The sequence below is a fragment of the Polypterus senegalus genome, chromosome 1 (assembly GCF_016835505.1).
Source record: "Polypterus senegalus isolate Bchr_013 chromosome 1, ASM1683550v1, whole genome shotgun sequence".
In the NCBI taxonomy this organism is placed as follows: domain Eukaryota; kingdom Metazoa; phylum Chordata; class Cladistia; order Polypteriformes; family Polypteridae; genus Polypterus; species Polypterus senegalus.
The window spans coordinates 26,869,042-26,882,110 of NC_053154.1; the positions used below are offsets into that span (position 1 = coordinate 26,869,042).

The following is a 13,069-nucleotide window of genomic DNA, read 5'->3' on the forward strand; positions in this document are numbered from 1 at the left end:
GAGGTTCTGATCAAGCTTTATAATGTACTGGTGAGACCTCCTCTGAAGTACTTTGTGTAGTTTTGGTCTCCAGGGTACAAAAAGGACATAACAGCACTGGAAAAATACAAAGAAGAGCAACTGGGCTGCACTACAGGGTATGAATTATGAGTGAAGAATTAAACAGTTGAGCGATTTCATGTCAAGCAAAAACAGACTAAGAAACATGGAATGAGCTACCAAGTAGTGTGGTAATCAGTAGAACTTACAGGGACTTTCAAAACTACACCTGATTTTTTTTTAAGCTTTGTTGGGCTGAATGGCCTGTTCTCGGCTAATTCTTCCTAATATCAATTGAACTCTCAACATTCTGTTTATATAGGGTCAGTCATCATGTACACACTTAATCTTCTTGACAGTGGGACTGATGCATTAGGGGATAGAGTGTACATTAAATGATCTGAAGCTTTCCATGGGGCCAGATTTGTCTATTTATTTGCAATTATCAGATGGTTTGTGTGAAGCGAACGATGCGTGTACAAGAGTTGAATTGATCCCAGATGCTGAAAGAATTACTCAGTGGTCAAGCAAACTTCCTCTTCAGCAGAACTGAAAGTGTGAGATAAAGCCTTGTGGCATGGGAATCATATCTGACTAGAAGCTGCCACATATTTAATAATTATAAGATGGCTTTATGTAGAGTTAAACTTTACAAGCTGAGTCTTCGATCTGCTTTATATTTGTCTTCCCTTAAAGCAAGCAACTGAGTTCATTATTCTCTCCGCTTCAAAGGGCAAATGAATCCTTCATGCTGTTGCGCTTCAAAGGAATACCGGCATCTTATACACAGGCTTAGGACCTGGCAGCAGACTGCAGGAGTCCAAAATGTTTTGGTTTTATTCTTTTCTTGTGCACTCTACTGGGGGTAAGTAGGAGTGTCAGAATATTAAGAAAGAGAGGGTCAACACAACACAATTGAACTCTTCTAGACGTGAATGGGCCTCCATTCTTGACTGTTGGGACCCCACTGTTTTTTTGATGCATTTTTTCCACTACTATTCTGAATCCTGAAATCTATGTAAAGGGCCAAATAATTTCTACATTACTCTGGTAGGATTTTATCCTGGGTGTCCCCAGGTCTCTGTGAAAGTCTGACAAAAACAACTCTACAAGTACTTATGCTGAAGGAAAGAGAATAAAGACACTTGTTAAACAATTTTATATTTGGGATGAAGAATGGAATATAAAGTTTTATTTGCTACATTTGCAGGCCTGATCACCATTTAACACTGTATTGCTGAAGCAACAATCTCTCCATTAATGTCCTCAAAACCAAACAGATCAAATAATTCAAGAAACACAAGGTATACCACACTTGCATTTACATTGCAGGGGATGCTGTGGAGAGGGTCACCAGCTTTAACTTTCTTGGAGATACTAACACTAATAACCTGCAGTGGGCACAATACCTCTTGGTCTATAGTCAATAAGGCTCACCATGGCCTCTCCTTCTTTAGTCTTCTCAGGAAATCTTGCATGTCTCCAGCCATGTTCACCACCATCTACAGCTGCACAGTGGAGACTTTCCATTGTGGCATGTCAACTGTTTGGCTCAGGACCGCAAAGCAATATAGAGGGTGATTGTCAAGACCTGCAGTTTATTTTTAATTTTTGGTCATTGGCCTCCAAAATTAACATAAAACTTTGTTTTGGAGATTTTAGAAGTCAAGGTATTTGGTCACCACATTGGTGTTGTATCTGACACATTTTTAATAGTGTTTGTAAAGGAAATACATTCTTTCATGGTGCCATCTTGGTTTTGTTGCCAGCATTGAGAGCATCCGTATTTAGGGACATGTTTATAGGTTGCCAGGTGGTATCACCTGAAAGTTGTACCAGATGGACATCATTAGCACAATAACTCATAAGTCAGCAACATGGAGCATTTATTGTCCACGTTTGCTGAATCAACTTAATTCCTAGCATTTTTTTTTGTTTGAACATTTAAAAGAATCTGTGGTTTTTTAAATCTTTTGTGGCTATTAACTAATGGTTTACATCTAATGTTTTAACTTTGGCTGTTTTAACTATTTTTCCAACTTTTTAATTATTATTTTCTACTTACAATTTTTGTTTTATGTCCTAGGCTGTGCTACTAAATCTTATCTTACTAGTTTTGATCTTGACTAATTACTCATTATGGTCCATCCTCTGATTCCATCTCCATTCAAAATGACTGCTGCTCTGTGCGGTCAGTGCAGAGGTACAGGCGGTATAAAATATTACTGTCCTACAGTTATCTTCTGTTCAGGACAAATAAGAGACATGCTGAGGAGAAAGGTATTATTAAAGACCTCAAGTATTCAGCACAGTCACTTTTCTTCCTCCTTCTGCTTCCTTCAGTTTGGACCATTAACAATTGCACCACTAAATTTAGGGAAAATCTCTATCTTACTAATTAGCTGCATAATTATATTAACAATTGCATGATCATACCTATTGTTCATACAGCTGAACTAGGAAGTATTCAGAACCTGTCACTTTTTCCTATTTTTATATGCTGTAGCTGTGTGCTGAAATTTATTAAATTAATTTTTCCCCAAGCAACATTCAAACCCCAGAATAACAAATTGAAAACAGGATTGTACAAATTTTTACAAATTTATTAAAAGTAAAAAAAAAAAATCCATCCATCCTGCGGTGGGTTGGCACCCTGCCCTGGATTGGTTCCTGCCTTGTGCCCTGTGTTGGCTGGGATTGGCTCCAGCAGACCCCCGTGACCCTGTATTCGGATTCAACGGGTTAGACAATGGATGGATGGAAAAAAAAAATATTCCCATTCACACAAGAATTCAGACCCTTTACTCGGGAGTCAGTTGAAGCACCTTTGAAAATGATTAAAACCTGCAGACTTCTTGGGTTTGACATAACAAACTCTGCACATGTTAATTTGGGGATTTTCTGCCATCTTTCTCTGCAGGATTGGGTACAAGTCTAAAGCAAGGCTGGTCCATTCAAGGACATTCTCAGAGTGCTCCCTAAGCCAATCCCGTGTTTTCCCGCTTAGAGTCATTTTCCTCTTGAAAAGTGAACCTTCATCCCACTCTGAGGTCCACAGCACTCTGGAGCACATTTTCATTAAGTATATCTCTATACTTTGCTCTGTTCATCATTCTTTTGTCTCTCTTCTCTAGTCTCCCAGTCTCTGGCACTGAAAAATAACCACACTACATGATGCTACCATCACCATACTTCTTTGTTGGAATGGTATTTTGCAGGTGACAGGTGGTGCCTGCTCTTCTCCAGATATGACACTAGTCTTCATCTCAAAAGACCAGAGGAATCAGGTTTTTCACAGTCTGAGAGTCCTTTAGGTGCTTTTTTGCAAATTTCAAGCAGGCAGAGTGTTGAAGTTATGAATGTCCTTCTGGAAGTTTCTCCCATCACCACACCAGCTCTCTGGAGCTCAGGCAGGGTGAATATACAATTCTTGATCACCTCTCTTAAAAAGGCCTTTCTTCCCTAATTGCTCAGTTTGACCAGGTCCCCTGCTCTATGAAGAGTCATGGTTGTTTCAGACTTCTTCCACTTAAGAATTATAAAAGAAACTGTGCTCAAAGTTTCAGGAATTTTTGTAGCCTTCCGCAGATCTGTTGCTTGACACAATCACTTGACTCTGCAGGTAATTCCTTTGACCTTATGGCTTGTATTTTGCTCTAATACACATTGGGACCTGCTATAGACAAGCTTGAGCTTTTCCTAATCATATCCATTCAATTAAATTGACCAAAAGTGGATTGCAAATGAGGTGTACAAATATCTCATTGATGTTCAATAGAACAGGATGCACATGAGCAAAAATTTCAAGTGTCACAGCAAAGGGTCTGAATACTTGTGTCAATGTGCTATGTCATTTTTTTAAGTTTTAACATATTTAAATTATTTATCACTATAATATACCCTCATCTTTCTCTCATTCATTGGTCAAGAGTCCTGTCTTCAAATCTAATGCTCACTCCTATGTGAACGCTTTTCCTCTGCATGCAACACTCTGGGTTTTCAGAAGTGCTTACTTAACAATATTTTAGCAAAAAAGTCCTGTGTCTTAGCACCTGTCCTCTCCTGAAAAATCTATTGAATTGACTACAGCAGAAATCTTTACCTACTTCTTCACCCAAACCAGACTTAATCGGCTTGTTATTTATTTTCCTATCCAAATCAGTTTTTATATTAAACATAGCAGCGGCCCTAGCACTGACCCCTGCTGAACACCACTCTTAACATCGGCCAATTCTGATGAGTTCCTTGAACCATCACCCTTTGCTTCCTGTGTCTGAGTCAATTCTGCACCCATCTACAAGCGACACCCTGACCTCCCACTTCTTTTAGTTTGATGCCTAACCTCTCATGTGGCACCTTATCAAATATTTTATGAAAGTGCAGATAAATAATATCATAAGCTCCACGTTGAGCATACCCTTTTGTTGCTTCCTCATAGAATTCCAGCATGTTGGTAAAAAATGACCTCCCTCTTCTAAACCCACTGACCGTTCAGTAAAACTCCTGTTGCTGCCATCCGTTGCTCAATAATACCTTCTATTCATTTATCTGTGATGCAGGTTAAGCTTATTGGCCTGTAGAGGCTTTGATCTGCCAAATCATGGGATAATATTAACCATTTCCCAAGCCTCCCACAAATGACTTGATTAAAATATGCGTCAATGATTTATACGTGAACTTACAGTTTCCTGTAGAAAAGGCATCATCTTCTTCTTTGATGCTTTCTGGGTAAAAACGAGATTGATGGAAGTGTGTGCCATGACCAAAGTGCAAGTCCAAGGGTCCCAGGACAGGGGAGAGGAGAGGAGAGGGCAAAGGCGATGGACTCCTGAAGGAGCTGTCACTAGAGAAGGACGACACGGCCACAGAGGCTCTGCTTCGGGAACCTGGGTCAGAGGAAAGAGAGAAAAAAATGAGGCTCAACCAGCAAACACTCACTGGGGGGGCAAGACCACAGTGCTGACCGATTATTTTAGGAATCCATTCTGTGAACTTGGCACTTCACAAGGTTTCGCAGTAAAAGTAAAAAAAACTTGAAAAGTAATAAAAAATTAGCAAAGAAGGAGGCAGTTAAGTTTCCTTGGGACGTTTACAGGGTGCTGTTAAAATATGTAGTCCTTTAATCTTCCATAACTCTGATAGAAAAAAAATGGAGAGGAAGGAATTGTTTATTTTCAGTACTCATCCACAGTATCTCCAGCTTAAAAAGGGAGAGATAAGTCTGACAAGAATGAATGTGGGCCAGCTGCAGCTGGGCTGTCAGATTTAAATTAACTGAAAAGTTCCATTCTGCAGCAGAATATTTCTCTAATTCTTTGGATAAAATAAAAAAATTCTAATTGCATTTATATAATAGCATATGTCAGAGATGGCAGATTCACAAACTAAAAAACTGGCCCACAGTTAACTTTTTAGGAGTTCTAAGTGCCCCTCACAAAATAGACTAAACATGAATTGAAATATAAAGGTTACTTCATTTTTTGTTAAAAAGTCTGGTATAAAAGAGAACATTTGCTCAAAATATCTTTAGACACCAACAAAAACACCACAGCATTCACATACTAAAGTTATTTTCTATGTAAAATATTAACTTTTATTTCTGTCTACCTTTCAAGTCCAACTGTTTGATACAGTCCAGTGAAAAACTCAATACATGAAATGTTTTCATTTTTTAACATATTTGGACATATCAGCCATCTTCATTTAAACAGTATCTATAGATAAAGGTGACTTAATTTAACAAACATCATGATTCATTTAAATAAACATAAATGCACATTTCACATGTGGACAAAGTAAGTCCACCCCATCCAATTCTGAATACCTCAAATACCTTAAATTAAAATCAGGTACACCAGATCAGGTGTAAATGATTAGAACATCGTTAGAGAGGACCTTATCTGAAGCTGTCATATTTAAACTAACCAGGACACTTAATTGGTTTGCTCTTTGTTGTTGAAGTGTGTGTTATCAGCATGCCAAAAGTTATAGATGCCTATAAGTCTGGGAAGGGATTTAAAGAAAAAGATCTCCAAACAAATGTAAATCCACAGTCCAAAAGATCATCTACCAGTGAGAAGATTTTCAATTAACAGCCATCTTGTGCAGGCCAGGTTGACCCAACAAGTTCAACTCGAGGGCAGAATGCAAAATGCTGAAAGAGGACTCCAAGAAGCCAGGAATTTCATCATGGGACCTCCTGGAAGCTCTTTCCACTTTTAATGTAAAAGTGAATGAGTCTACTGCTAGAAAGAGGCTGTACAAATTAGATCTTTATAGGAGGTGTACCAGGACAAAACCTTTGCTGACCAGAAAGAACATCAGGGCAAGACTAAGTTTGGCATTCAACACTTTGGCAAAGACCAGGATTTCTGGAACAGAAATGTTTAATAGACAGACAAGGCAAATGTACAGTAGAGTTATTTGGCTACGGTACCAGTAGACAGGTCTAGTGAAAATTAAAGGGGCTTGAAAAGGGCTGTGCATACAAGACACAGATGAAAGAACTCTGAATGGAAGAGAGGGGAAAAAACACTTGGTTGATATCAGAGAATACTGACAGTTCTAGGAAACATGACGGAAATAGTATAACTGTACATTTTTTGTTGAACAGATTATTGCAAAATGAAGTGTTAGTTTTTGAGATAGTCATTAATGTAGGGATGGACTTACTTTTTTTAACATGTGAAATTTGCATTTATGTTTATTTAAATGATACAGTGCAGTACATCATATAAATTTGGCATGGTATTTATTACTTTATATTATCGTTATCTATAGATGCTATTTAAATGAAGATCCAATCCTGATACAGTCAGTCAAGTCATTGTCCAACCCGCTATATCCTAACACAGGGTCACTTGGGTCAGCTGAAGCCAATCCCGGCCAACACAGGGTGCAAGGCACAAACAAATCCGGGCAGGGCGTCAGCTCACTGCAGGGCACACACACACATACTAAGCACACACTAGGGACAATTGAGGATCACCAATGCACCTAACCTGCATGTCTTTGGACTGTAGGAGGAAACCGGAGCACCCGTAGGAAACCCACGCAGACACGAGGAATCTTTATACACAAATGTTAAAAAGAAACAAAAAACACTTCATGGTATGAACTTACTTTTTCACAGGACTGTATAGTGTCTTTCACTTTTATCCTAAGTAACTGTCAGTGTGTTTGAAATCTTGTTACCCCAAAAGAAATTGATATGGATCTGCTTCTTTTATTTTTATGGTTACTTTCAATATCTATCTATCTATCTATCTATCTATCTATCTATCTATCTATCTATCTATCTATCTATCTATCTATCTATCTATCTATCTATCTATCTATCTATCTAGTCAAGCCAATGGTATCTGATTGTGCTGACTGGCTTATTAGAAAAATCTGTTCATATGAAAACAAAACTGGCTTTTGTCAGTTACAGTACGTGAATGACTTTTTATTTTGCGCCAGATAGACACTGGAGGAAAGAACTGAATACCAGCATGAACAGAACTCCAGCATGGACAGCATTCATTTAAAAACTTCTTGGTGTTCTGCAGTGAAGGACTGTTCATGCTGCTTCAGCCAGCAGTTGTTTATGGCAGTTACAGTATTTCAAAGTTGGTAATTCTTATGACGAAAAGGAATAAGGAAAAAAACACAGTATCTACTAACACGCTACTGCTGTTCAAGGTGCTGGTAAAATGAAGACAAAAACTGTAGATCGAATATTAAAATCTAATAACACAGGAAATGTTTGTGACATGTGGGGTTGCTGTGTTCTATTGAGGGGGCAAAATAGCAATTAATTGGTGACTGTAATTGTTAAAACTGCAATGGAGTGGCACCATGTCTGGGGTTTGTTTGTGTCTTATGCTGGCTAGGATAAGCTCTGGCATCCCCACGCAAGCCTGATCAGGACTAATTGGGTTTGTTTGAATTTATGTGTGGAGTAGGAGGAGTGTGCTGGAGAGTAAAAAATTTATTTCTATAGCACATTTTCATGCAAATGATGTAGCTGAAAGTGCTTTACAAGATTAAGAAAGAAAAAAGAAAAATATAAAAATAAGGTTAGGCAATACTAAGTAACAAAGAATAAAGTAAGGTCCAATGGCCTGGAGGACAGACAAAAAAACCCCAAAAAACTCCAGGAGCTGGATAAAAAACAAAACAAAATCTGGAGTAGTTCTGAGGCCACAAGACAACATAGCCCACATCGGGCAAATAGTATAGGGTGGTCCAAATCTAATCATGCAGTTTTCATTATGCTATAACTTATTAAGTTTATTATATAGAAAATCACCCGAAAAATCCCAGACCATCGAGAAGTGCGCAAACTGATGACATGAAGAATTGTCTTTGCACCAAACTAGAATCGTCGCCACATACGTAAATCAAAGTCATCCAGACGATCTGGATCTGCATAATTAGATATGGACCACCCTGTAGTGGTGCGTGGGGGTAACAGGTGTAGTTTAGAAAATAATTTGAATAAGAAAAAAATATATACAGTCATATGAAAAAGTTTGGGAACCTTTCTCAGCCTGCATAATAATTTACTCTACTTTCAACAAAAAAGATAACAGTGGTATGTCTTTCATTTCCTAGGAACATCTGAGTACTGGGGTGTTTTCCGAACAAAAACTTTTAGTGAAGCAGTATTTAGTTGTATGAAATTAAATCAAATGTGAAAAACTGGCTGTGCAAAAATTTGTGTCCCCTTGTAATTTTGCTGATTTGAATGCATGTAACTGCTCCATACTGATTAACTGCAACACTAAATTAGTTGGATGAGCTCATTAAGCCTTGAACTTCATAGACAGGTGTGTTCAATCATGAGAAAAGGTATTTAAGGTGGTCAATCGCAAGTTGTGCTTTCCTTTGACTCTCCTCTGAAGAATGACTGCATGGGATCCTCAAAGCAACTCTCAAAAGATCTGAAAACAAAGACTGTTCAGTCTCATGGTTTTGGGGAAGGCTACAAAAAGCGATCTCATTGGCTTAAACTGTCAGTTTCAACTGTAAGGAATGGAATCAGGAAATGGAAGGCCACAGGCACAGTTGCTGTTTAACCCGCAGGTCTGGCAGGCCAAGAAAAATACAGGATTGCGAGAATGGTTACAGACAACCCACAGATCACCTCCAAAGACCTGCAAGAACATCTTGCTGCAGATGGTGTATCTGTACATCGTTCTACAATTCAGCTGAATTTGCACATAGAACATCTGTATGGCAGGGTGATGAGAAAGAAACCCTTTCTGCATTCACGCCACAAACAGAGTTGCTTGTCGTATGCAAATGCTCATTTAGACAGGCCAGATTCATTTTGGAACAAAGTGCTTTGGACTGATGAGACAAAAATTGAGTTATTTGGTCAAAACAAAAAGCGCTTTGCATGGCAGAAGAAGAACATATATTAAAAGGACGTTGCTACTTTGAAAGCTTAGCCAATGATAAACAAAAATCCAAAGAATTAAGAGGGGTTCCCAAACCTTTTTATTTGACTGTATATAAAGTGTCATGCATGCACATCGAAGGATCACCTTCCAGGCTTGCCGGTGGTATTTACTTCCACTCTGGGAGAGGAGGGGTCGCTGTTGCTAACAGTGTCGTCTCTTTTCCCATCCATATCACCAAGAAGATGGCCCAAGAGTTCAGCTGACTCAACCCCTTCTAGTAAGAGTCCTATAAAAGCTGACCACCCGAGAAGATGGGGATGCATTTGGACCAGTGTATGCCTGCGTCTTTATCTGTGCCAAAGGCATCAAAATAAAAGGGGAGACCCGGCTGGCACCCACCCCAAAAATTTCTTTGACTTCCTATGTGTTTTCTTGACCACAATATATGCAGTTTATATTTCAGGAAATATTTGTTTGTTTAGAAAATATGTTGATTGTATGGTTTGTTACTTAATTAAATTAAAATTGTTTTAAAAAATCTATCTATCCATCTTTTGAATTTATATACTGTAGTTCTTTTCCTGTCCATTATTATCTTATATGGTGCCTTTTAGTAACTATCATCTAAATTTACATAGCACCTTTGCAATATGTCATCTTAATGTCTATCTAATTTTATAAGGGGCCTTTCAGTTTCAATCTATCTGTTGGCTGTAAAACACATTCACCTCTAGATCTTTTACCATATTATAGTGTTACAGAAAGTAACTTTAATCGTACATAACTTTACTGTACTATATGAGATTTCTACCCCAATTAGCTGAAAGAAGTGTTTAAAGTTGAATGGAAAGCGCATTTATACAGATCTTGCCAAATAAGCATAAAGTAAATCTGACTCCATAAGTTCTCACTCCCAGATAGGTTTGGACATCTTCAGAGTACATGTCTTTAGTCGAGTGCACTTTACTTCTGTCTAATAAAGATATTTCTTATGAGAAATTTCCCTGTTGGACTGTAGAGCATTTAGCACCCAAAAAACGTTTATGCTTTTAGTTTAGGTCATAAATAATAAATCTGCCCTGGATGCTGAGTTTTTATCAGTGCAGATGGCTAACATGTAAAACTAATTATAACCAACACAATTCTTGACATGCAGCTTCACAGTTAATTTATTGTGTGAAAATAATTTACAGTTAATGAAACAAATACTAGATTCATAATCTGTAACTTTATATCCATATGAGGCTATTAATTTCATTTAAAGGGTGTGGGTTGTCAGAGCTAATTACAGCTTTCTCTCCATATTATCTACAGCAATTAAATTCAAATTGTCTCTGTCTCTCTGTTTATTATATCACAACACAACAATGGTTAGACAGATTAATAGAAAAAAATGTGGGGTGTATATGGAAGGTAAAACCAGTTTATAACACAGGCTGATATTTAATTAAATAATTAATTTAAAAACTTGCAACAGTGCAATAAGATCTACTGACTGGCCTGGTGACTCTGAGTAGAACGTAGCAATGACAAATTTCACCAAGTTAAGGTTGACTGTAGATTGCTGAATGACACTCTCTTCCTGCTGGAACACAGAATATCATGCTTTGGAGTTTTTAAACTTTGTCACCTACAGTGGTGTGAAAAACTATTTGCCCCCTTCCTGATTTCTTATTCTTTTGCATGTTTGTCACACAAAATGTTTCTGATCATCAAACACATTTAACCATTAGTCAAATATAACACAAGTAAACACAAAATGCAGTTTTTAAATGATGGTTTTTATTATTTAGGGAGAAAAAAAAATCCAAACATGCGTGGCCCTGTGTGAAAAAGTAATTGCCCCCTAAACCTAATAACTGGTTGGGCCACCCTTATCAGCAATAACTGCAATCAAGCGTTTGCGATAACTTGCAATGAGTCTTTTACAGCGCTCTAGAGGAATTTTGGCCCACTCATCTTTTCAGAATTGTTGTAATTCAGCTTTATTTGAGGGTTTTCTAGCATGAACCGCCTTTTTAAGGTCATGCCATAGCATCTCAATTGGATTCAGGTCAGGACTTTGACTAGGCCACTCCAAAGTCTTCATTTTGTTTTTCTTCAGCCATTCAGAGGTGGATTTGCTGGTGTGTTTTGGGTCATTGTCCTGTTGCAGCACCCAAGATCGCTTCAGCTTGAGTTGACGAACAGATGGCCGGACATTCTCCTTCAGGATTTTTTGGTAGACAGTAGAATTCATGGTTCCATCTATCACAGCAAGCCTGCCAGGTCCAGAAGCAGCAAAACAACCCCAGACCATCACACTACCACCACCATATTTTACTGTTGGTATGATGTTCTTTTTCTCTAATGCTGTGTTCCTTTTACGCCAGATGTAACGGGACATTTGCCTTCCAAAAAGTTCAACTTTTGTCTTATCAGTCCACAAGGTATTTTCCCAAAAGTCTTGGCAATCATTGAGATGTTTCTTAGCAAAATTGAGATGAGCCCTAATGTTCTTTTTGCTTAACAGTGGTTTGCGTCTTGGAAATCTGCCATGCAGGCCGTTTTTGTCATGAACACTGACCTTAATTGAGGCAAGTGAGGCCTGCAGTTCTTTAGACGTTGTACTGGGGTCTTTTGTGACCTCGAATGAGTTGTCTCTGCGCTCTTGGGGTAATTTTGGTCGGCTGGCCACTCCTGGGAAGGTCCGCCACTGTTTCATGTTTTTGCCATTTGTGGATAATGGCTCTCACTGTGGTTCGCTGGAGTCCCAAAGCTTTAGAAATGGCTTTATAACCTTTACCAGACTGATAGATCTCAATTACTTCTGTTCTCATTTGTTCCTGAATTTCTTTGGATCTTGGCATGATGTCTAGCTTTTGAGGTGCTTTTGGTCTACTTCTCTGTGTCAGGCAGCTCCTATTTAAGTGATTTCTTGATTGAAACAGGTGTGGCAGTAATCAGGCCTGGGGGTGGCTACGGAAATTGAACTCAGGTGTGATACACCACAGTTAGGTTATTTTTAACAAGGGGCATTTACTTTTTCACACAGGGCCATGTAGCTTTGGATTTTTTTTCTCCCTAAATAATAAAAACCATCATTTAAAAACTGCATTTTGTGTTTACTTGTGTTGTATTTGACTAATGGTTAAATGTGTTTGATGATCAGAAACATTTTGTGTGACAAACATGCAAAAGAATAAGAAATCAGGAGTTTTTCACACCACTGTATATGCATGAAATGACTTGAAAAACTGAAATAGCAATCATTATATTACACAATGAAAATTCATCCAAATTGTGTACTTTAACATAACTTAAATTTAAATCTATTAATCATAATGTGATTGAGGGAAACATTCTGTTGGGATTCAGTACTCATCCCCAAGTTGTCACATTGCTATTTAATCACAGTTCAAATCTGACCACGACTGACAGTAAAGTGCAGGTCCCATCATTTTTAAAGAACAGATAATTATTTCTCTCAAGGCCAGCTTTATGTGTCATATTCAAGGGTATTGCTGCCAATAATATAAATCCAAATGTTGTCTACTTGGAGGTGCTGCATTAACATGCATTACCTGCTATACTAAATGTAGTGCAATAAGAAAATGTGAAATGCCTGGTATTGTAAGATTTTTTAAATATATTTTTGGTCA

At 38.1% G+C, this 13,069-nt stretch overlaps 1 protein-coding gene across 3 annotated transcripts in view; it reads right to left on the minus strand.

The window, feature by feature from the left end:
• Positions 1-13,069, minus strand: part of LOC120523575 (rho guanine nucleotide exchange factor 40-like) — a 237,034-nt gene that overhangs the window by 15,050 nt on the left and 208,915 nt on the right. For all 3 annotated transcript variants that reach the window (XM_039745001.1, XM_039744994.1, XM_039744987.1), the window contains exon 22: positions 4,722-4,925. In XM_039745001.1, coding sequence (XP_039600935.1) covers positions 4,722-4,925 — 204 coding nt within the window. The remainder of the gene's footprint in view (positions 1-4,721; positions 4,926-13,069) is intronic.